The sequence below is a fragment of the Bufo gargarizans genome, chromosome 8, assembly GCF_014858855.1.
Source record: "Bufo gargarizans isolate SCDJY-AF-19 chromosome 8, ASM1485885v1, whole genome shotgun sequence".
NCBI lineage: Eukaryota > Metazoa > Chordata > Amphibia > Anura > Bufonidae > Bufo > Bufo gargarizans.
In genome coordinates this window covers 107,733,081-107,758,210 of record NC_058087.1, presented here as the reverse complement: position 1 = coordinate 107,758,210, position 25,130 = coordinate 107,733,081, and the positions used below count along the sequence as shown (strand labels likewise).

At 46.6% G+C, this 25,130-nt stretch overlaps 1 protein-coding gene across 1 annotated transcript in view; it reads left to right on the top strand.

Annotated features, from left to right (window-relative positions):
• WDR75 (WD repeat domain 75) overlaps positions 1–25,130 on the top strand; it is a 229,790-nt gene that overhangs the window by 117,899 nt on the left and 86,761 nt on the right. Inside the window, exons 15-16 of the mRNA XM_044304669.1 lie at positions 14,169–14,263; positions 21,457–21,552. Of these exons, the coding sequence (XP_044160604.1) occupies positions 14,169–14,263; positions 21,457–21,552 (191 nt within the window). The remainder of the gene's footprint in view (positions 1–14,168; positions 14,264–21,456; positions 21,553–25,130) is intronic.

Sequence of the window (25,130 nt, the reverse complement as noted above, 5' to 3'; positions counted from 1 at the left end):
TTTTAATAAATTTTTATCTTTAGCATATCCAGCGTTAACATCCAAACAAAACTTAATATTTCTGGCCCTGATCCTGTAGTTTACAGAAACACCCCATATGTGGTCGTAAACTGCTGTACGGGCACACGGCAGGGCACAGAAGGAAAGAATGCCATATGGCTTACAGCTATTGGGGCATGCTGGGAGTTGTAGTTTTGCAACAGCTGGAGGGCCGCAGTTTGGACATGCCTGCCATATGGTTTTTGGAATGCAGATTTCATTGGGATAATTTGAATTTGCCATGTCACATTTGAAGACCCCCTGATGCACCCTTAGAGTAGAAATTCCAAAAAAGTTACCCCATTTGGGAAACACCGGGATAAGGTGGCAGATGTTCATCTGACAGGTTAGATCATGGGGTATTTTTTTTTAGAGCAGTTTGTTACGAACCCGACAATACCTAATATGACTACCTTTTTTTGGTTGGTTGTTTCAGTTTTACATAATAAAGCATTTTTTTAATGATTTTTTTAATGTCTCCATATTTCGAAAGCCATAATTTTTTTGGGGGTAGCTGTGTTTTTAAGTTTTACACTTACAGCATTTTTTAAGCAAAATAATTGTTTTAGGTTCTCCATATTCTGAGAGCCATTTTTGGAGGGGGCGGGGGGATTTTCATTTTCTTAGGAAGGGTCTCATTTCTTTTTTGCGGTATGAGATTACTAATTGGTATGATTTTTGGGTGCGTATGACTTTTTTTTTTTTTTTTTTTGATCGCTTGCTATTACAAATTGCTTTTTTGACAGTCTTTATTAATATATATAAATATATATATATTTTTTTTTACCGTGTTTACTTGAGGGGTTAGGTCATGTGATAGTTTTGTAGAGCAGTTTGTTACGGACATGGAAATACCCAATATGTATACTTATTTTTGTTTTAAACAAAAAAAAAAATCATGTTTGTGTCTCCATATTCTGAGATCTATAGCTTTTTATTTTTATTTTTTGGGGTCGATTGTCTTAGGTAGGGTATCATTTTTGCAGGATGAGGTGACAAGCTATTTTAGGGTGCATATGACTTTTTGAACACTTGCTATTGCACTTTTTGTGATGTAAGGTGACAAAAATGGTGACTTTATTTTTTGTCCCGCTCCGGGACTTCAACTTTTGGGGGTCCCCTTTACAATGCATCACAATACTTCATTATTGTAATGCATTGACTAAGTGTATAACAGACTATAATACACTTCAGCCTGCTTGCCTGTGAGATCCAGGGGACTGGATCTCCCAGGCTGTCACTGAAGGCAGCCATGATGCCTAAGGAAGGGTTAATGTGCCGGCATCTGTGTTTCTCGTACTTTTTTCCATTGGGGGACACAGACCATAGGTATAGCTTAGAGGTATTAGTAGGAGGGACACTATGCAAATGAAAGAGCTCCTCCTCCTCGGGCTATACCCCCCGACTCCACCAGGAGGAACTCAGTCTTTGCTTAGTGTCTGTCCAAGGAGGTGACGCTTACTCTTCTCCTGTTTGTTATTTTTTTTCTGTTTTCAGATGGGGACGCAGGTCAGCATTGCGCTTTCCTGGCCCCCGTGGAGTGTCTGCCACCATCTTTCGACGTGTCCTGGCTACCTCCCATCCCATCGGAGCCTCAGCATGCCGCTCTGACTCTCCTTACACCGGAGACTCTGTTTGCTCACGGCCGTGCAGCTCCTCATCACTCTACTCCGTTTTGTTATTTTCTTTCTAGGTGGGGACACAGGTCGGCATTGCGCCTTCCTGGTCCCCCGTGGAGTGCCCGCCGCCATCCTTGGACGCTGCCTGGCTGCCTCCTTTGCCCCCCAAAGAAGACAAGTGGATCCGGGCTCGACCTGCAACTCCGGTATCCCACCAGCTACTGGGTCTCCTGCTGCCACCCTCCACCAGAACACTGCACTCCTGGACAAGGAGTCAGAAGCCTGAAGAGGTGCATCTCTGCTGGTCCTGGAGTCGAGGGAGAAGATCTGCAGGAGCAAATAAGTATTACCTGCATCCCTGCCTTACCCCCCCTCCTCCACCCCTCCTCCACGTCCCTGGGAGCCTGCGGTCCCCGCTTGGGCATCTGCCATGTCCAGCGCGGCCGCTAAATTGGTCTTAGTCGCCAAGGCAACCATGTCCTTTAATCCTGTGGCGCTAACGACTCCATCTCTCTCAGTGGTCCCCACAGTGGGTGCCTAACTACGAAGAGGCAGCGTGAGCGGCAGCATCCCTCCTCGGATGTCTCCGTCTCTCCACCCCCCTCACCTCGCCTGTGGCGCTTTCGGACTGCTCTTCCCCCTCCCTAGGGAGAGTAATCCGAAGGGGAATTATCCAGCTCGGACGAGCCAGGTCCTTTTTGGACTATAGGGCATTTTCAAATCCTGTGACGCCAACCACCTCTCTAAGTGGTTTTCCACAGAAGACGCCCGACTACTAACAGGGAGCGTGAGCAGCAGCATCCCTCCTCGGATGGCTCCGGCTCAAGCCCCCCCTCGCCTAAGCTCTCCACCAGGGTGGCTGACTTAGTGGCGACTGTCCAAGACACCTTTATTCTCCAAGGGGATTCTCCTCCTTCCACTGGTCAGGAGTTCCCCCTTTTTCCGTCCAGGCAGTCGGAGACTACCATGTTCCCGGTCCATGAGGGATTTTTCCGCGGTCATGTCCAGGGCCTGGGGTAGTCTTATTAAGGTTCTCGACCACCCAGCGCATGAATATACTTTCCTTTCCCTGCTGACGGCGAGGAGAGGTGTCTCCTCCCCCTAAGGTGGATCCTCCGGTGGCCGGATTAGCCAATTATATGGCCCTTCCTGTCTTGGTCAGTTCCTCTTTCCAGAATGCTGTAGACAGACGCATAGACTCTCTTCCAGGTCCTTTTTTCGCTGGCAGCGCGTCCCTGTGACCTACCTTTCACTCAGCAGGGGTAGCCAGTGCTCTCTCGGTGTGGTTACAGCACCACCACCAGGAACTGGCGGTACGAGATGCGGCTACTGACACACTGGAGTTGGTTCTCCAGATGTCTCAGGCTTCTAAGATTCTTTGCGAAGCTTCTAGGGACATTGTTTCCCTCTTTGCCAGCGCGAAGAGATCTGATTGAAGGTGTGGGACGCTGATGCCTCCACCAAGCGTTCCCTTGCTAATCTCCCCTTTGGGGGTTTCCAGACCTTATGGGGATCAGCTGGACGAGTTCATCTCTGCATGCCTTTTGCCGTTTCTCATCTGGTAGGCCATCGCCTGCTTCCTCCGCCGGGGGTCTCAGGTCGCCTGCAAAGAGGCCTTCCTTTACACCAGCCTTCCCGGCACTAGAGGGCCCAGTCAGCCCGCCCTGCTGCTCCTAGGCCTATCACATGTCCCGATTGCGGAATCCCACCATCGATTCCTGCGCTTCGCCATTAAGGGTCGACACTGTCAGTTTGTCGCCCTTCCTTCGGGTTGGCGACCACCCCGCGGGTCCTTGCCACGGTCCTGGACCGCTCATGGCGTTCTTCGTACCAGGGGCATTCCTTTGCTGCCCTATCGGGACGATATCCGGATAGAGGCCCCCCTCTCTACCGCAGACCAAGGACAGCGTCCGGATCACTGTTCAGACTCTGGAACGGTTCGGCTGGCTGGTAACTTTCCCAAACTCCTGCCTCTTCCCGTCCCAGAGGCTCTCCTTCCGGAGGATGATTTTGGACACCTCGGCTACCAAAGTATTCTGCCAGCCTTCAAGTCCTCCCAGATCCAGGGGGCAGTGTCGCATCTGCTGCGCTCCCCGTGCCTCTCCATTCAGGAATACTTGCAGGTCCTGGGTCTTATGGTAGCCTCTTTCGAGGCCTTCCATATGCCCAGTTTCACACTCGCCTGGCGCAACAGGAGATCCTTTACCTTTCAGCGGGTTCGGGCAGCTCTCCCTTGGTGGCTGTTCCCAATGAACCTGAGGTCGGGGAGTTCCTTTCTCACATTCTCCTGGACGATCGTCACCACCGATGCCAGCATCCTGGGTTGGGGGGGCGTTTTCCAGTCTCGCACGGTTCAAGGGATTTGGTCGGCGGCCGAGTCTCGCCTTCCAATCAACTTTCTGGAACTGAGGGCGATTTTTTTCCGCTCTCTCTCTCTCTCCTATTGGACCTCTCTCCTTGCGGGCCTCCCAGTGCGCGTTCAAACGGGCAATGCCGCGGCCGTGGCCTATATCGACCATCAGGGCGGGACCCGCAGCCGGATGGTGATGCAGGAGGTGAAGAGAATTCTGACGTGGGCGGAGACGCACGTTCCGGTGTTGTCAGCAGTTTACATTCCAGGAGTGGACAACTGGACAGCGGACTTTCTAAGCCACAACAAGGTGGATCCAAGCGAGTGGTCTCTGCATCCAGAAGGGTTCGAAGAAATCTGCCACGGATGGGACCGTCCGGATGTGGACTTAATGGCGTCCGGGTTCAACAACAAGATCCCAGTGGTCCTGGCTCGCGCCCGAGATCCGAAGGCGTACGGATGGATGCGCAGGTGTCTCCGTGGCAGGACTTCAGCCTCCTCTGTTTTCCTCTCCTACCGAAGGGTCTACGCCAGTTCGAGGCGGAAACGAATCCGACTGTTCTCATCACCCCAGAGTGGACTCGCCGCGCGTGGTTTTTCGGACGTGGCTCGGTTGCTGGCGGACGCCCCATGGCCTTTTCCCGACAGACAGGACCTACTGTCTCAGGGCCCGTTCTTCCACCAGAATTTACGGTCTCTTCGTTTACCGGCGTGACTGTTGAAGATGGGGTTCTCGGATTCAGTGGTTAGGACCATGCTCAGTCCGGGGAAGTCTTCTTCCTCCCGGATTTACTATCGTACCTGGATGGCCTTCCTGTCCTTTTGTGAGGGTTCGGGGTTCCCTCCCCTTCGTTTTTCCATCTTGATGGTACTGTCTTTTCTTCAGTCTGGGCTTGTGCAGGGACTGTCGCTTAGTTCCCTGTAAGGTCAGGTTTCGGCGCGGGCCGTCAGAGGTCCCTTGCTCTTAAGGGTCCGGTGGTGACCTTTCTTCAGGGGGTGGTGCATTCGGTTCCCCGTATGTTCCCCCTTTGTCTCCTTGGGATCTCAATTTGGTTCTGCGCGCTCTGCAGTCTGCCCCCTTCGAGCCTTTGAGGAGGGTCTCTCTGACTGTTCTCATCTGGAAAGTGGTCTTCCTTGTGACCATAGCTTCTGATACAGCTACATAGCGTAGTGATTAAAGTTCTGGGCTATTATGCAGTGGCTCTGAGTTCACATCCCATCATGAGCTTTTAAGTCAGACTGGTGTCGAAGCTGGCCGCTCTTTCCTGTCAGGAGCCTTTCTGGTTTTCCTCCAGGATTAAGTTGTGCTCCGTCCAGTCCCCTTCTTTTTGCCCAGGGTGGTCTCTCCCTTCCACCTTGATGAGGATCTTGTCCTGCCTTCCTTTTGTCCTTCTCCGGCTAACCCCAAGGAACGCACTCTGCATTCCCTGGATGTTGTACGGGTCCTGAAGGTGTATCTCGCGGCTACTGCTTCCGTCCGCCGTTCATGGCGCTCTGGATCTGCTTGGCTATTTCCGCGGCTTGTCGCGCTTGTGGTGGAGTTCCCCCGGCTAGGATTGCCGCTCACTCCACTAGGGCGGTGGGGGCTTCCTGGGCAAGACGCAATCATGCCTCTGCGTCTCAGCTGTGTACGGCGGCCACCTGGTCGTCCTTGCATACCTTTGCAAATTTTTGTCAGTTGCATTCACTGGCTTCGGCTGATGCGGCTTTGGCCGCAGGGTTTTGCAGGCTGTGGTTCCTGTTTGACCGTTGGGCGTTCCTCCTGGCGGTGCTGATATTTTTTCCCACCCCATGGACTGCTTTTGGACGTCCCATGGTCTGTGTCCCCCAATGGAAAAAAGTACGAGAAAAGGAGATTTTTGTGAAACTCACCTGTAAAATCTTTTTCTCGTCTTTTCCATTGGGGGACACAGCTCCCACCCATTATTCCTGTTGCAGGAGGGGTCTTTAGTTCAGTTTTCTGTTTCTGGTTGGACCTTATGGCTTGGTCCGATGGTTTCCATTATTTTTTCTTGCTCCTTCTCCTACTGCTTGTGCAACGCCTGAGTTCCTCCACCATGGTGGAGTCGGGGGGGGGGGGGGGGTATAGCCCGAGGTGGAGGAGCTCTTTCATTTGCATAGTGTCCCTCCTACTAATACCTCTAAGCTATACCCATGGTCTGTGTCCCCCAATGGAAAAGACGAGAAAAAGATTTTACAGGTGAGTTTCACAAAAATCTCCTTTTTCACCGGTACCGGCTATCGGGGATTACCGGATCCCTGTCCCCCGATCAGCCCTCCGTACATGTAAGGTGCTGTTCCTTAAGTCACACCACCATCGTACAGTAGTTTATGCGGGACTGTATCTGAAGATATTGAACATCTTCCCTACACATAGTAGGCAACCCGGACAACCCCTTTAATGTGGTCATCAAGAACTACCAGTGCACCCAGTCAAAGGCATTTTCGGCATCCAAAGACAGGAATGCAATGGGGGAACCCAACGGCCTTGCAACCTGAAGTAAATTGATGATCCTGCAGTTAGCCTCACAAATTTGGCGTAAAACCAATCTGATCTGGAAAAAAAAACAGGTCTCCCATAGCTGACCTAAGCCCATCAGCGAGAATTAGAGCATGCATATTCATATTGGTATTTATCAGAGATATAGGTCTATAGCTAGAGGTAGGTAAAGGAGATATATATCTATCTCTATCTCTATTATAACATTTATCCTAGTCGCTAACATTTTCTTTACTGAAACCATATCATTTGTAAATCCGTTGAATCGTAAAGGTAGTTTAGGAGCTAATATATCAGCATACTGTTGATAAAGTTCTACTAGGAAATCATCTGGCCCTGAAGCTTTCCTGTGCATAGTTTTTTAATTGCAGAGAGACCTTCCAACGTTTCTATTGTAAAATTAAGCTGCATTCTCTGGCCATTATCTAAAGTAGGTAGATTTAAGTGATTCTAAATAATTATCGATCTGCATAGCACATGGTTGGTGTACCTTAGAGTCTCTCTTTACAATTGTATAACTCTCTAAATAAATCTTAAAGTCCCTGTGATTTGCATCAGGTCAAAAATAGTTGCTTCATTTTTTTCTCAATCCTATTATATAATTCCTGCTGCCCTAATCTATAAGCCATATTTCTGGGCTTTGAACTCAGAGGCGGTCCTATCAGTGATTGACCGCCTTCACTCTGACTGTAACATACAGAAATAGCGGTCAGTCACTGATGGGACCGCCTCATTGACTTCCAGGACTTCAAAACTTGAATGAGCAGGAATTTAAATGAATAAATCACATATTATATTGAATCTTTTCCCAGAAAACTATACTGGTAAATCTGCTCGGCGCCTCCTGCTCTATAACATGCTGCCTGTAGCTTAAATCGCATTTTCATAGTGACAGCTTCCCTTTAATGCAGAAGTTTTAGAACCTCAGAATTACTAGAAGTTAGACCGGTACAAATAGGAATATTAAGGCATCTTTCACACGGGCGTCTTATTTTTGGCCTGGATAAGAGGCGGGTGCCTTGCGGGAAAACGTGCGATTTTTCCGCGCGAGTGCAAAACATTGTAATGCGTTTTGCACTCACGTGAGAAAAATCGCATGTTTGGTACCCAAACCCGAACTTCTTCAGAGTTCCCGGTCTCTTTACTTGATGTTCTGAAGGATTGATGTTCTGAAGACTTGTATTATTTTGCCTTATAACATGGTTATAAGGGAAAATAATAGCATTCTGAATGCAGAATGCATAGTATAATAGTGCTGGAGGGGTTAACTTTTTTTTTTTTTTTTTTTTTTTTTTTTTTTTTTTTTAACTCACCTTCTCCTCTTGATCGCGTAGTTCCTGGTCTCTTTACTTCTTTAATGATGAGCTGTGGGCTAAATGACCTGTGGTGACGTCAGATCACATGCGCCATCACCACGGTGATGGAGCATGTGATCTTACGTCACCACAGGTCATTTAGCCCACAGCTCATCATTAAAGAAGTAAAGAGACCGGGAACTACGTGATCAAGAGGAGAAGGTGAATTAACTTTTATTTCCAGGACGTCCTCCATGACAGCACTACATGGAGGTTGTCTCCCCCGCCCACTATTGGGACAGGAAACAGAGAGGTTAAAAGCTCCCCCCCACCCACCTTCACCAGTGTTTTTTCCTGTCCCAATAATGGACAGGGCAGAGAGAGGGTCTCTCTTCAGACCTTTTTTAGTTTTTTTTTTTTTTTTCTATTTTTTCTAAACGCCAGGCTAAAATCCCTAAGCTGGGGTCCCTTAGCCTCCCAGCCCCTCCAGTACCTGTGGGTCACGCGGCTCACTGCTGGGAAGGACGTTCGCAGGGGCTGGGGAATGGCAGCCGCAACCCCGCTGGGGCTCTGGGCTGCAGGATGCTCTCTCCAGGGACGCGGGAGCCGGAGCGCCTTTTTTTCTTGTACTTCCGGTTTCGGCGCTGATCCGGAAGTGACGTTGAGGCGCCGGTGAAGGAGTGCGCATGTGTGTTACCTCCGACACCGGATCCAACATGGCGGCGCCCTGTGTTTGATCCCCGCGGCAAGGGACGCTAGAGGCCTAGCGTTTGGGCCTCGCGTCCCGTCCGGAACCCCCTGCAGTGACCGGAAGAAAGGGGAGGAGCATCCACGCCAGGAGGGGTAAGTGCCAAGGGCATTTAAAGTCTGGTGGGGTTTAGTGTGAGTCCCTCAAGTCATGGAGTCAGCCAGTATGAGAGACCAGTCCCCAGACTCTCCTGCCCAGGGAAATGTGAGTAAACCCAGCACTGCAGGGTGATGTACGGTGATAGGTTTAGCAAGCATTATAGCCTGTTTCTATCATCATGTCTCCTAGGGGGAAAAAGATCCTACCGTAAAGGTGGATGCTAAAAAGAAGCCTAAGAGATGCGCTATCTGCAGCAAAAGGCTTCAGGAGTCGTATGCAAAGAAACTTTGTGCGGATTGCATTAACAAAATGATGAAAGAGGAACAGTCGTCCCTTTTAACAGACCTTAGAGCCATCATTAAAGAAGAAGTCAAAGCATCAGTTTCCTCCTTAATAGCGCCTAAGGTGGCAGAGCAGACCACGGGGATTAAAAGACCTAGGGAAGCCTTGGAATCAGACCCAGAGGTTATTGAGATGGAATATTCAGGAGAGGAGGAGGAAGAAGAGTCGTTACCTTCCTCATCCCACGAGGAGAAACGCAAATATTGTTTCTCATCTGAGGATATGGACTCCCTTCTGACTGCGGTTAGACAGACCATGGATATCCCAGACGAACCAACTAAAAGGTCCATTCAGGAGGAAATGTTTGCAGGCCTGATTACTAAACGGAAAAAAGTTTTTCCTTTGAATTCCAGCCTAAAGCAGATGATCCTGGATGAGTGGGAAGATGTGGAAAAGAGGCTTTTTATTCCCAGAGAATTCAAAAGTCGTCTATCCTTTGACAAAGAGGACACTAAACTATGGGAGGAAATCCCAAAAATAGACGCCCCGGTCGCCAGGGTAGCTAAGAAAACAGCAATCCCATTCGAGGACTGCTCCCAGCTGAAAGACCACATGGACCGCAAGGCCGACGGTCTCCTGAGAAAATCTTGGGAGGCGTCGGCGGCCTTGATCTCCACTAACGTTGCAGCCACATCTGTGGCTAGGTCTTTACTATTGTGGTTATCTCAGCTGGAGAATCACTTGTCAATGGGAACTCCCAGGGAGGACATCTTGGAGACTATCCCACTCCTGAAGATGGCAACGGCCTTTACAGCGGACGCCTCGGCTGAGTCAGTCAGGTTCGCAGCTAAAAGTGGGGCCCTTCTAAACACCGCAAGAAGAGCTTTGTGGTTAAAGAACTGGTCTGGTGATCTCACCTCAAAAAATAAACTATGTACAATCCCTTTTTCAGGATCATATGTGTTTAGCCCTAGCCTGGACAAAATTCTTGAAAAGGCCTCAGATAAAAAGATAGGGTTTCCTGAAACAAAAACTAGGAAGACACATTTTTTTCGGAAGAAATTTCAGCCAAAGTACCAAGCGTATAAAGACGAGGGTAAATCGGGAAGATGGTGGGGGGTAAGGGCAGAGGATTTCTGCTTAACCCCAACACTTCCCAAGACAAACAATGACGCCAGGCCAGTCGGGGGAAGATTAAGATCTTTTCTCCCAGCATGGAGCCAAATAACCCAGAATCCTTGGGTGCTCCAAATTATTCAGGAGGGATACAGGATAGAGTTTGTCTGTTCCGCAACACAAATTTGTGCTGACAGGGTACGGAGGAGATACACCTCAGGAAAATCTTTTAAAAGAAGTCACAAAATTGAAGAAGCTGGGCGCAGTGACTCGCGTCCCTGCGGGTCAGGAAGGCAGGGGCTTCTATTCAAGGTTATTCCTGGTCAAAAAGCCAGACGGTTCATTCAGAACCATAATCAACTTAAAACCCCTAAACGTCTTCATAAAGTACCGTCGTTTCAAGATGGAATCGATAAGATCGACAACACCCCTCGTCTCTCAGGGAGCGGTAATGTGCACCTTGGACTTAAAAGATGCATATTACCATGTACCAATACATCCGGACCACCAAAAATTCCTAAGGTTCGCGGTAAGGGAGGCAGGGAAAGTAAACCATTATCAGTTTCAGTGCCTGCCCTTTGGGATTTCAACAGCCCCCCGGGTGTTTACAAAGTTAGTCATAGAGATAGTGGCCTTTCTCAGACTGAAGGGAATAAAGATTGTACCCTATCTAGACGATCTTCTCCTAACCGCAGACTCTGCTCCAGTTCTAGCGGCACATACACAGACAACAATATCCCTCTTACAGGATCTCGGCTGGATCATAAATTGGGAAAAGTCGGACCTAGTACCAGAGACCAGAAAAATCTTCCTGGGAACGCTGCTAGATTCGAACCTACAGAGGTCTTTCCTTCCACCTCAAAAGCAGCAGAACCTTGTCAGGAAATTGAAAGCGTTTCAGGGAAAATCCGTGTGCACCATCCGAAACGCCATGAGCGTCCTGGGCTTGATGACTTCTTGCATATTTACGGTACCGTGGAGTCAGCATCACACGAGGATCCTGCAGAAGATGATCCTATCTGTCTGGGACGGGGACCACCGATCCATAGACCGGAAGATCCTGGTAAAGGAGAATGCTCGGAGATCCCTGGATTGGTGGCAGATAGCAAGCAACCTGTCAAAGGGCGTCTCCTGGAACCTAAGTCCATATGTCGTAGTAACTACAGATGCCAGCCAACAGGGCTGGGGTGCAAAGGTTGGAATCTACTACTACCAAGGAACTTGGAGTCAGACCATAAAGAACAGGTCTTCAAACTTCAGAGAACTTCAGGCTGTGTGGGAGACTCTCAAACAGAGTCAGGATCTTTAAGCGGCCAAAACATATGAATCCTATCAGACAACATGACAGCGGTCTCTTTCCTCAAACATCAGGGAGGTACAAGATACCCTCTTCTCCAGAGTCTAACAAACAAAATTTTTTCCTGGGCCGAGGAGAATGTGCTATCAATCTCTGCAGTACACCTACAGGGTTCAAAAAACCAGTCGGCAGATTTCCTCAGCAGACACCTTATAGATCCAAACGAGTGGACTTTGAACAGACAGGTGTTTCTAGAATTGACAGCTTCATGGGGGTACCCAGAAATCGACCTCTTTGCTTCAAGGGAGAATGCTCAAACAACCTCCTTCTTCTCCCGGAACCCTGCCGATCATCCCACAGCAGTAGACGCTTTATCCCAGTCCTCGGACATGAAGCTAGCGTATGCGTTTCCTCCCTTCCCCCTGATTTCAGTAGCCCTAAGAAAAATCAGCAGGGAATCGTCCAAGGTGATCTTCATAGCTCCCTTTTGGCCGAAACAAGCCTGGTTCCCAGTCCTGTCCTCTCTGAGTCAAGAAGATCCGATTCCTCTCCCTCTCAGACCAGACCTGCTGCATCAGGGTCCAATCTGGAGTCCGGAAATAAACAAGCTGAAGTTAACAGCGTGGCTTCTGAAAGGGACTTGTTGAAATTACAGGGGTTCTCGGACGAAGTAATAGCCACTATCCAGAGAGGCCATAAGCAGGTGACATCGGCGATTTATAATAAAATCTGGAAGAAATTCTGCTCCTGGATGACGCTGAGAGGGAAGAATCCCCTGCTCCCGAGTCTAGGAGATATTCTTGATTTCCTCCAGGAAGGATTCAACATGGGTCTTAGGCCCAGTACCCTCAAGGTGCAGACTGCAGCCTTGAGTTGGTTTCTAAATTACTCTCTGTCAGAAAATCGATGGGTAAGCAGGTTCTTAAAGGCAACCACGCGGATTAGACCAACACTAAGATCTCCGGTTCCGCCTTGGGACTTGTCGCTAGTGCTTAGGGCCTTAACAAAACCACCATTTGAGCCCCTACACGAGAGTAGCTTAAGAAACCTAACCTTAAAAATGATGTTTTTAGTAGCCATCACATCAGCCCGTAGACTAGGGGAGATCCAGGCCCTCACCATCCGTGAGCCGTACCTTACAATCTGTGAAGATAGGGTCATATTAAGGCTAGACCCGTCCTTTATACCTAAGGTAGTTTCTTCTTTCACCGGAACCAGGAAATTGTACTGCCAACCTTCTACACAGATCCAAGGACCGAAAAGGAGGAAGAATTCCACCTTCTAGACGTCAGACGTTCCCTCCTTTCCTACTTAGACGTTACCAGTACCTTTAGACTGGACTCAAATCTCTTTGTTCAGTTCTCAGGCCGCAATAAAGGCAAGAAAGCTTCTAAAGCGACATTGGCAAGATGGATTAAGATAGTCATTAAAGAAGCCTATCAGAGCCAGGAGCTCCCCTGTCCCCAAGAGGTTAGGGCTCATTCTACAAGAGTAGTCTCTGCTTCATGGGCCGAGCATGCGAATGCTTCTATCGAACAGATATGTAAGGCGGCCACCTGGGCAAGCTCCCAGACCTTCTGTAAGCATTACAGATTAAATGTGTCAGGGAATGTTGACCAGTCTTTCGGGCGGAAAGTTCTTCAGGCTGCAGTCCCTCCCTAGTTATTGGATTAATTTGGTATTCCTACTCCATGTAGTGCTGTCATGGAGGACGTCCTGGAAAGTAAGAATTAGTCTTGCCGGTAATGATGTTTCCAGGAGTCCGACATGACAGCACTGGTAGTTCCCTCCCTATTAGTTAATTGTTTCTTTTTTGCTATGATACCCATTATTGTGTGATAATCTATAAAACACTGGTGAAGGTGGGGGGGGGGGGGGGGGGGGGAGAGCTTTTAACCTCTCTGTTTCCTGTCCCAATAGTGGGCGGGGGAGACAACCTCCATGTAGTGCTGTCATGTCGGACTCCTGGAAACATCATTACCGGTAAGACTAATTCTTACTTTTTAACCCCTCCAGCACTTCTATACTATGCATTCTGTATTCAGAATGCTATTATTTTCCCTTATAACCATGTTATAAGGGAAAATAATACAGTGAATAGACTCACCTAGAACTCATGCGTGAAAATTGCACCGCATCCGCACTTGCTTGCGGATGCTTGCGATTTTCACGCAACCCCATTCATTTCTATGGGGCCTGCGTTACGTGAAAAAACTGAATATAGAACATGCTGCGATTTTTAAGCAACCCATAAGTGATGCGTGAAAATCACCGCTCATGTGAACAGCCCCATAGAAATGAATGGGTCCGGATTCAGTGCGGGTGCAATGCGTTCAACTCGCGCATCGCACCAGCACGGAATACTCACCCGTGTGAAAGAGGCCTAAGTTTAAGTCTTAGTTCTTTATAAGATGATAGAGTTTAGACTTGAATGTTGTCTTCCAGATTGACCCGGGGAGTATTACTCATATGTAGTCATCTTCACTTGAGGAAAAAAATCTCATAGAATTTACTACTAGCAATTTAGCAGGATACAGCATTGCATATCCTTTTTCTCTTACTTTGCTCCGGAAGTCTGTAAACAGAGTGATTAACATCTGAATTGCTCTGTAGTGTGGCAACTTTATCGTGGAAGTGCAGCCGAAAGGGATCTAGGATGGTCGCTTGGAGCATGAGGGCGAGAAGAAACTGTTATATACTCTTTCTATAGAGAAGAATGTGGAAAACAGTTTTTAGCATCCAGGAGTACCTGTAGCCAATTTTCAAGAAATATTACCAACTTTTTTGAGTTATTTAATACTGTTTTTGACCTTTCTTTTCTAGGAGCTTATGTTTTGGAAGGATGAGGTCTTCCACATATCTTCTAGCTTCAACCGAGAATGGATTCATAAACTGCTGGGACTTACTTACCTGTAATTGTAGGTATATAGACTATTAATATATGATAAATGGTAAATGTATTAATTACCCAAACTCAATTTTGAATTCCAGTGGACGTCACAATCTTGCTATCTGCTTAGGTATGTATATATTCCACTGGGGCTTTGATGTTCCCATCCTCACTGCCAATACAAAAATGAACAACCAGTTCAAGAATCTACTGGTACTTCTTGAGCATATGCAGTACTGATTTTTCACCCTTTATGTACTTTATTTGCATTTATACAAATTACATAAAATGCCCAACATTGCCTTCATTTAACCAGTTCAGCCTCGGTCCATTTACCTCCACTTCCTGAGCAGACAAATTTTCACTATTATTTTTAGGATATGCAGCTTTGAAAGCCGTAACAAAAAAAAATCTGGTCCGTTATGTAATTTTTGTTCCTTTTTGGTGATACATGGGGCATTATTTTTAGTATTTAAAAAAAAATATATATATATATTTTTTATTAAAGTGTTGGGTTTTTTAGAATTTTTGAGCAGATGGCATGCTATGATAAAAAAATATGTTGAAATCACTCACATATGTAACTGAAAGTATAAATCGAAGTAGTTCAAAAGAGAAAGGATTATGTTGTGAAATGATAGCATATACCGTATTTTTTGCCCCATAAGACGCGCTTTATCCCCCCTAAAAGTGGGGGGAAAATTCCCCCTGTGTCTTATGGGACAAGACGGGCTGTCAGCGGATATGGAGGAGGGGCTGGAGGCCGGCAACTTGCAGCGGTGCCCGATGTACTCTAATACCCCGCACACACCAGTATTTATATGTATACTGTATGCAATCCATATGTAAACGGTAGGAAATCCATATGTAAACTGCAAAGTAGCGCAATCCACATAGTACTCACTATGAAATGCCCATACTAGCAGGCAGGCTGGCTAGTCACTCACTTCCTCACGCGCATTCTCCTCCCACTTTATTAATGAAGCAGGCGCGTGAGAAAGTGAGTGACCGGCCAGCCTGCAGTTCCTGCCAGTACGGGAGTTTCATAGTAAGTACTATGTGGATTGCTCTACCTTGCAGTTTACATATGGCTTGCCTACAGTTTGCATATCGATTGCCTACAGTTCACATATGAAAACTGGTGTGTGGTGTGCCCAGTGTATTAGAGTACAGTGATTGCACTGGGCCCCACCAAGATTTCAACACCAGTTGCCAGCCTCCACCTCCTGTATTGGGGTCACTATTTACCGTACACAGGGACACTGTTATGGGGGAAATCTGTGGATGACACATATATAGCGTAAGATGCTATATACGGTATGTGCCATGTCCACAGATGCCCCCATCACGGTGCCGCGTCCACAGATGCCCCCATAACGGTGCCGCGTCCACAGATGCCCCCATAACGGTGCCGCGTCCACAGATGCCCCCATAACGGTGCCGCGTCCACAGATGCCCCCATAACGGTGCCGCGTCCACAGATGCCCCCATAACGGTGCCGCGTCCACAGATGCCCCCATAACGGTGCCGCGTCCACAGATGCCCCCATAACGGTGCCGCGTCCACAGATGCCCCCATAACGGTGCCGCGTCCACAGATGCCCCCATAACGGTGCCGCGTCCACAGATGCCCCCATAACGGTGCCGCGTCCACAGATGCCCCCATAACGGTGCCGCGTCCACAGATGCCCCCATAACGGTGCCGCGTCCACAGATGCCCCCATAACGGTGCCGCGTCCACAGATGCCCCCATAACGGTGCCGCGTCCACAGACCACCATTAGTTCAAAAGCACACCTTTTGGTTCAAATTTTTTTTTTTCTTCTTATTTTCCTCCTAATGAATATGGGCTAAATCTATTTTTAAACAAGAAAGTACAAACAAGAACACCAAAAAAATAAAAAAAAATTATATAGGTGGAGAGCGAACAGTCGTGGGTAGCAGAAAAAACTGAAGAGAGACTTCAAAGATTTATAGAAAAAGATATATAGAGAGGAAGAAAGATCCGTTCACAGAATCAGATTAGTGTACTGTATGTCCCTGAGGTGCAGAAGACTTCCCAGGGGCCCCATATTTTCAAGAATCGTGCATATTTCTGTGGGGAATGCGCTATCAGTTCCTCGATTCTTTGACTTAGCATTACTTCCTCAAACCATCCCTCGAGGCTCGAGGGAGCCGCTGATTTCCAGTGCCGCAAAATCACTGCCTTCGTTGCTTGGATGAGAAATTTGAGCAGTGAATTGTTATATGCTGGGATGGTGAGGTCGAGAACAGTGAAAATAGCATTATGAACCGTATCACAGAATGTGCGTAGGGCCAAACAGATTACATCCATGTGCGCCATCTTGGACGAAGCTGGTCCGGCCTGGCGGTGTTCTGTCTTGAGGGCCGGTCTGTTTTGAGCCGTAGGAACTCAGATCACCCTGAGAAGGTAGCAAGGGGAGCAGATGGACGAGCTTGACCCCTCTTGGTGGGGTTTCCTATCATAAAGGCAGGTAAACGCAAGCAGAGGTGCAGCGGAGCTCACAACGAGCACATCCTCACACTTCCATCGCTGGCCACGCCTTCCCCTTAATTTATTTATTTTATTTTTTTTTAAAGGAAAAAAGATAAAGCATTTTTTTTTTACTTATGTTAAAGGGAATGTGTCATCGCAAAATGAGCTATTGTTTAATTCACAGTTTTTTGTTTAATATATTTTTAAATCATTTCGGATATTTTAAATTTTTCATGTCAGTATTTAAACAAATGATAAAATCCTGCAGTTTTCTCACTGACCACAAAGCCTAATAGGTGCCACTTCTTGGTCTCTACAGATCACTTTACTGCAGTTACTTGCTTATCTGTCATTCTAATCCAGCCTGTAATGATATCGCCTCTGTGTATAGGTAAGACAGGATCAACAATTCACAATAGGTGATTGTCAAAGCTTGTCTATTCTTTCCTTTACAATGACCTCTCAAAGCAGGTCTCAGAGCATACCTAGAAAACTCTCTCATGGAAGTCAATGAGGTCCCCTCCTGACTATTGTGTTTATAGACCATGTGGCTGCCGTAACGCTATTTTCCTAACCCCTTAAGGACACGGCCATTTTTCACCTTAAAGGGATTCTGTCACCTCCCCTAAGCAAAAAAACGATTTTAAAGCAGCCATGAAGCACAGCTTACCTGGATTAGGCTGTGCTCTTTTATCTTGAAATCCGTCCAGCAGTTACTGCAAAAAACGACTTTGATATGTAAATGTGTCCTGAAGGTGCCCAGAGGGGCGTTTTTTTCTTCTTAGAGAGCCCAGTACCGCCCCTCTTACAGTGCCCAGCCTGCCACAGCCTCTCCTCCCTCTCCTCCCCCTCCCTCACGCCGAACGAACTCTCGCACAGGCGCAGTACCCACTGAGGGCTGCGCCTGTGCGATCAGCAGGAGACTGAGGGCAGCAGCTTCATCTTCGTCACTGGGCATGCGCCGAGCCCAGTGACGTCCGATGCTCGCTCTTCCCTCAGTCGGCTCGGCGTATGCCCAGTGACGAGGATGAAGCTCCTGCCCTCAGTTTTTTGCAGTAACTGCTGGACGGATTGCAAGATAAAAGAGCACAGCCTAATCCAGGTACCCTGTGCTTCATGGCTGCTTTAAAATCGTTTTTTGGCTTAGGGGAGGTGACAGAATCCCTTTAAGGACCAGGCTATTTTTTGCAAATCTGACCAGTGTCACTTTGTGTGAATAACTTAAATGCTTTTACTTATCCAGGCCTTTCTGAGATTCATTTTTTTTGTCACATATTGTACTTCATGACACTGGTAAAATGGAGTAAAAAAAAAAATCATTTTTATTTATAAAATACCTAATTTACCCAAAATTTGAAAAAAAAATTGCAAATTTCCAAATTTCTATTTCTCTACTTTTATAATAGATAGTAATACCTCCAAAAATAGTTATTTTACATTCCCCCATATGTCTACTTCATGTTCGGATCATTTTGGAAATGCCATTTTGTTTTTTGGGGATGTTACAAGGCTTAGGAGTTCTAAAACGTCTTAGAAGGGGGCAGCATTTCAGCAACATGGTAGAGCAGTATGTGTGCACACGCCTACACGTACTCACTGATGGGTCTGCCCCTTCAACTTCTGGATCTCCAAATTGGACACATGGCCTGAGCTTGCCCTTTACGCCTTGGAGGTACTGGCCTTGCCTGTGGCCAGTGTATTACCTGAACGTTTGTTTAGCACGGCAGGAGGGGGGCGTTATCACAGACAAGCACAGCCGCCTGTTCACAGCCAATGTGGACAAGCTCACGTTCATTAAAATGAACCAGGCAGAATGCCACAGGACTTGTCCGCAACTTCTGCAGAATAGACATGTATACCGGCTTCACCCAGCCATTGTTGTACTCCAGCACACTTTCCCGATCCACATTTGCAGAGCACTTGCCATGCTCTTAACCACATTTTGCTGCCTTTTGCAGCCCTCTATAGCCCTTTCCATGCCTTTTTTTTTTTTTTTTTTTTTTTGGGAGCCATTTTAGTACTCCAAAGTTTGGTTCTCCATTGACTTCAATGGGGTTCTGGGTCAAATTCGGGACCCGAACCCGAACATCCAGGTGTCCACTCAACTCTAGTTACAGATAATACAAACGGATCCGTTCTGAATGGATGCATGCGGTTGTATTATCTGAATGGAAGCATTTGTGCAGATCCATGACAGATCCGCACCAAACGCAAGTGTTAAAGTAGCCTTAAGATCTCTTGTCCTCTCTTATTCCAACTAGAAGTTTCTAAGTAAAGGTATTGCAGCTGGGTGTTACGAGTTGAACCTGTGTCCCACTCAGTCCTTCACATTGATGGCTTATCCTCATGGCAGCAAAAGCTGATTGGTCAGGTTCTTATACCTGACAGGCTCCCCCACCAATCAGTTGTTTGAAGAGGCCACAAGCTCTGGTGAGAAATTTGAGTTCTACCCAGGGCTGTGGAGTCGGAGTCGAGGAGTTGGTCAATTTTGGGTACCTGGAGTCGGAGTCGGCAAAAAATGAACTGACTCCGACTCCTACTAAATTTAAATTGGAATAAAAAAATAAAAAAAAGCAAGTTTAAATGTCCGAATTCATAAACAGTTATAATTAATGACTTCTCTACTGTAAGAATAAAGGCCAATGCATGCAGTGCCTCACGTAACCGCAAAACAAACGCGTTCAGTGATGTGAAGAAGCATGCTTTACTATATGGCACGCAATGCACAATTAGGAGTGGCAATACATATACTTTCCATTGTGTTGTGTTCTGATGTTACAGGGAACACAAGGCCCATGGTTAGCCTCGCCTCTCACTGATAAGGGATTAAGTAAATATGTGTTTTGCAGGACTAGAGACACTTGTATAAGTGAAGGGAATGGAGGGTCAATAGTTCAAGACTGAAGCTGTAAACCATTGGAAAAACTGCTGTCATTCAGCTAAGGCTACTTTCACACCTGCGTTCAGGTGTCCGCTCGTGAGCTCCGTTTGAAGGGGCTCACGAGCGGCCCTGAACGCAGCCGTCTGGCCCTAATGCATTCTCAGTGGAGGCGGATCCACTGAGAATGCATCAGTCTGCCAGCGCTCAGCCTCCGCTCCGCTCAGTGAGCGGACACCTGAACGCTGCTTGCAGCGTTCGGGTGTCCGCCTGGCCGTGCGGAGGCGAGCGGATCAGTCCAGACTTATAATGGAAGTCAATGGGGACGGATCCGCTTGAAGATGACACCATATGGCTCAATCTTCAAGCGGATCCGTCCCCCATTGACTTTCAATGTAAAGTCTGAACGGATCCGCTTAGGCTACTTTCACACTTAAACATTTTTCTAAGTTATAATGCAGTCGGATCCGTTCTGAACGGATGCAAACGTCTGCATTATAGGAGCGGATCCATCTGATGAAACATCAGACGGACCCGCTCCGAACGCAAGTGTGAAAGTAGCCTAAGGCTATAAAACGTGTAAACTCAGAATGTTATCTTAAACTTTAAACATGACTATGGGATTCTTCTAGGGAAATCATGTTTTAAAATAAATGTCCCTTCCTGGATCCTCCCACTGCCCTATCTTCAGCAGAAGATCAGCACACAAAGGAGAAGGCAGCAGCTTCTGCCCAACTACCTCTCTGTGCTAGAAGAGCTTAGAAGAACTTCTTTCTTTCCTTGAAGGAATGTATAAAATACATTCGCATATTAAATACAGAGGAGTCGGAGTCGGGGAGTCGGAAGTACAAAAAACTGAGGAGTCGGAGCATTTATCTACCGACTCCACAGCCCTGGTTCTACCTAATCTAGGCAGTGATATTACATTTATTGGTCACTATGCCTAGATTAAGCTCAGTCCCATTGGCCTTGATCTGCACGATGCAGTGCAAAGCACAGCCTGCTCTTGTGCCTACCTAATAAGCTAGGAGGCTGCAGTGTTCACCTCTGGAGTGTCACATCCTCTTCACAGCTGATTAGGACCCCCCACCGATCAGATATTGATGTCCTATGTAGGCATAGCCCAGCAATATCAAAATCCCAGACAACCCTTTCTACGGTACCCTGAAATGATAATATACAAAAATACAAACAAAAACATGGCCTATTTTGAAATTGTGCACTAATTTGGGATTGGGAATATCTTTACTTGTTTGATGTTCTTACCCAGGAAAACAAGTCTCGATCGAGTCTTCTGTCAGTTTCATTTTCTTCGGACTACAGATTAGGCCAGAGGTATTGAATACTCATTCTAATGAGTGAAATGCATAGATCCGCTTTTGTAAAATGGGCAAAAACAGGCAGGCTTGCGCCATTTCTTCTCCAGGCAAGTGGTCTTCTTCAGGACTTGTCTTTCATCTGTCTGTGCAAGAAGTCATTGAAAGAAAAAGAATGGCTTTAGGGTTTTTGTCAGATGTAATTTCAGTTGTACCCACAGAACCACCTGCTTGACCCCCTTTTCTTCAAAGTTTACCCAGCACAGTGCTGTCCATTGGCTATCGGCTGTGCTTGGTATTGCAGCTCACTCCCATTCACTTGAATGGTACTGTGCTGCACCTAAGCTATGTGACCAATGAATGTGATGTCACATGGCCTAGGAAGAGACTCTTTATACAGTATCTTGTGGATAGCCCATCAATAGGAAAAATCCTGGAAAACCTCTTTTAATAGCTTTGTATGTATATTTAATTTGATTCTTTGTAGACACACAAAATATTAATCTGTAAACATATTTTTTTTTTTTTACAGTAACATGGAAGGCACAACTCAATGCTTTTGTTCTGCAACCTGACTGTCTTTCAGAAAATATTGCTGCATTTTCATTTATTTCGGGAAGCTCAACCAGTAAGTATACACTGTGGTCAAAACTAGCAAATATCCACAACACACACCACCTCTATACAATGCTCATACACACAAACTATATTGCCACCCCTCAAGAAACAAGGCAAATAGAATTGTTTAAAGGGATTCTGTCACCTCCCCTAACCCAAAATCGGATTTTAAAGCAGTCATGCAGCACAGCTTACCCTGAATTGGCTGTGCTCTTCTATCTTGTAATCCGTCCAGTAGTTTATGAGAAAATTGACTTTTATGGTTATGCAAATTAGCCCTGAAGGTGCCCGGAGGGGCATTTTGTTCCCCTTAGTGAGCCCAGTAACGCCCCTCTTACAGTGCCCAGCCTGCCTTCCTTCCGACTGCCTAACCTCCCACAGCCTCTCATCCCTCTCCTCCCCCTCCCTCACGGCTGAACGAACCCTCGCACAGGCGCAGTACCCACTGAGGGCTGCGCCAGTGCGACCTGCAGGAGCTTCATCCTCGTCACTGGGCTCAGCGCATGCCCAGTGACTAGGATGAAGCTCCTGCCCTCAGTCTCCTGCAGATCGCATTGGCGCAACCCTCAGTGGGTACTGCGCCTGTGTGAGAGTTCGTTCGGCTGTGAGGGAGGGGGAGGGGAGGGATGAGAGGCTGTGGGAGGTTAGGCAGTCGGAAGGAAGGCGGGCTGGGCACTGTAAGAGGGGCGTTACTGGGCTCACTAAGGGGAACAAAACACCCCTCTGTATGTGTGGTTTCAGCTTTGTGGGAATATTTTTCCATACTTCCAGCCAATAATGCAATGGAATCTGTTCAGTTGCACTTTATTTAATTTATTTATATTTTGTTGAAAATTTTATTACAGAAATTTCATTTAGCACAGAATAGTGAACTGTCTGATGTTGTTCCCTGTGTCACTGTTAATGTATATTAGCTGGAAAAAAAAAATCTGTCCATCCAGTTCAGCCTGTCATCCTGCAAGTAGTGGGCTGTGGCCATTTGTTTCTACAAAACTGTTGCTCTGGAGACAGTTGATGCTGTTGGTGTAGGCTCAAAAGCTGTCTCCTAAATTGCAAGCTCGTCCCTCACTCCTAGTGTTTGAATTGTATATTAAATAAATAATAGTGGGGCACTCCCTGTAGTATTGGGATTTTATTAATATGGGATAAAATTCGGGTAGTATATGATGCAATTAATGGTATAGATAGGTCAATAAGAAAGATACTTAATGCTAAAATTGGCAGCAATAATAGAAGAGATAGAGATATATATATATATATATATATATATATATATATATATATATATATATATATATATATATATATATATATATATATATATATATAGTAAAGAAGAAAGGCCAGCAGCACACCAAGAATTTCAAAAGCAGCGTGTGGTTTATTCACCCAGAGTCAGCAGCGACGTTTCAACAGCTTGTTGCTGTCTTTTTCAAGCTATGTGCACATGTGTTACAGGCATGCATTGTAAAGGTGCATCAAACAAACATATATATTGAAATCAATTAGTACATACAAAGGTCAAAATTCATAAAGACAATAATCCGTATTGATAAAAAAACATGTGATACCGCAGCAGATTGCCAAATACAGTACATACAAATCATATCTTATTTAAATGGCGTTTCCAGCATGTGAAAAGTACTGTAATCACTAAGTGCAGATGTGTCCCCTAATTATCGTGACATTAAAACTCACGGTCAGCTGAAAAACTGTATGGAGCCGGCATCACGGTCACAGCGGCGTTCCCATTCAGTATCTACGCATGCATGAGAGGATCGAGTGACGCGATTCCTCAAGCGCCGGGAGACTGACTGGTAACCACATCAAAGATGGCCGAACCGGCCTTACAGCCAGTTTGCGCATGTCCATGCTGAAATATCGGCCTCCCACCAGTCATCACGTGACCACTGTCATGTGAATGGATAACGTCAGATGCAAGAAGTAGGTTTTAGAGGATCTTGTGTTAATATATGGGTCTGGATCGCTGCGCTCCTGGGATTCCCACAATAAAACGAATGTGGGCTACCAGGAGTCAGCGTCCTATCAACCCAATATGCTGGCCATAAAAGAACATCCTAACGTGCACATAGAATGGAGGATTGGTGTCCCGCATTAGGAATGAGCCTCGTCAGTGGTCCCATCAATGTCGGGTTAAGAAGGTGGTGATGTCGCAAGGGGCCTCCCCGCGAACCGCCACTCACCCCTAACAAACCACCTCACCCTCCCACCCGTGCACAAAGTGTCCATGCCAGAGCTACATATAACAATATTACTAGTAACCAAAACTCATTGGGACGGAAAATAAATATATATAAAAACTGTATGGGTAGGCTCCTGAACCAGCATGGATCAAACTCTGCATCTGCGCTGAAACAGCAGTCGAGCCATCCTGTATGTGGATAAAGTGCAAAAAAAACTGTGGGTAGCCAGCCGGATCAGTGATGTACTTCACACCATACAGCGCCTCAGTCATGACCCTGATTAATCGGTGAATCTAAAAACAAAGAAAATAATTTTGAGGGAAAAAAAACTAAAACACTTTCATACAAAAACAATAGTTAATTCACTTCATTTAATATATACACATGTGCATTCAACCTACAGTAGGGAATAAGGATCAAGCAGTACCTGGGGTGAGACCCCACTAGTCCACCCTAAAATCAACATTTAACCCGTTGTGTCTCAAAGTTTTCAAAGTGAAAGTTCTATCTGTTCCAATATGCAGAATTTCAAGTCATTTTGTGTGTGCCCTGCCTCTTTGAAGTGTTTGGACACTGTCAAATCCATTTTCTCTTTTCTGATAGAATAGCGGCGTTGATTTAACCATGTCTTCACGTCCCAGGTGGTCTCACCAACATACCACCTCCCACAGGGACATGTCAGCTGGTAAACCACGTAAGACGAGTCACACAAATATTGGGTAATTTTAATCATTTTCATGGCCGGATTGAGAAATATATCTTTTATCATAAGCTTACAATTTATACAGTGATAACACAGGTAGCAGCCAGTCCGCGTGGAGCCACAGAATGCTCTCACGCTGATCTTGGCACTACCCACGTCAGATTTCACCAGTCTATCACCCAAGTTATGCCCTCTACGGTAAGAAAATAGGGGAGGTGTGTTAAATTCCTCGACCTGGGGAAAACTCTTCCCCATCATCTTCCAGTGTTTCCGAATGACAGACGCAATTTGTGGACTGTCAGCAGAAAACTGGGAGATGAAGGGAATGCGTGGTTTCTTGGGGGCAGCCTTGGGGCTAATTGTTGTGGAATTATTATCCACTCGCGAGATGGTTTCTCTGATCAATTTCTTGGGGTACCCCGAGTAGCAAATTTTTGACCCATTTCATTAAATCTCGTATCTCTAGTTTATCCATTCCTCACAATCCTCTGGACACTGAGGAACTGACTGAAGGGCAATGACCGAATCATGGAACGGGGATGATGGCTCTCATAACGCAACAGCGTGTTTTTATCGGTGGGCTTCACAAACAGACCAGTCCTCAAACCCCGTCCCACCATCCGGACCTCCGTATCGAGGAACTGCAATCTATCAGTGGAATGGGCCACAGTGAATTTCACT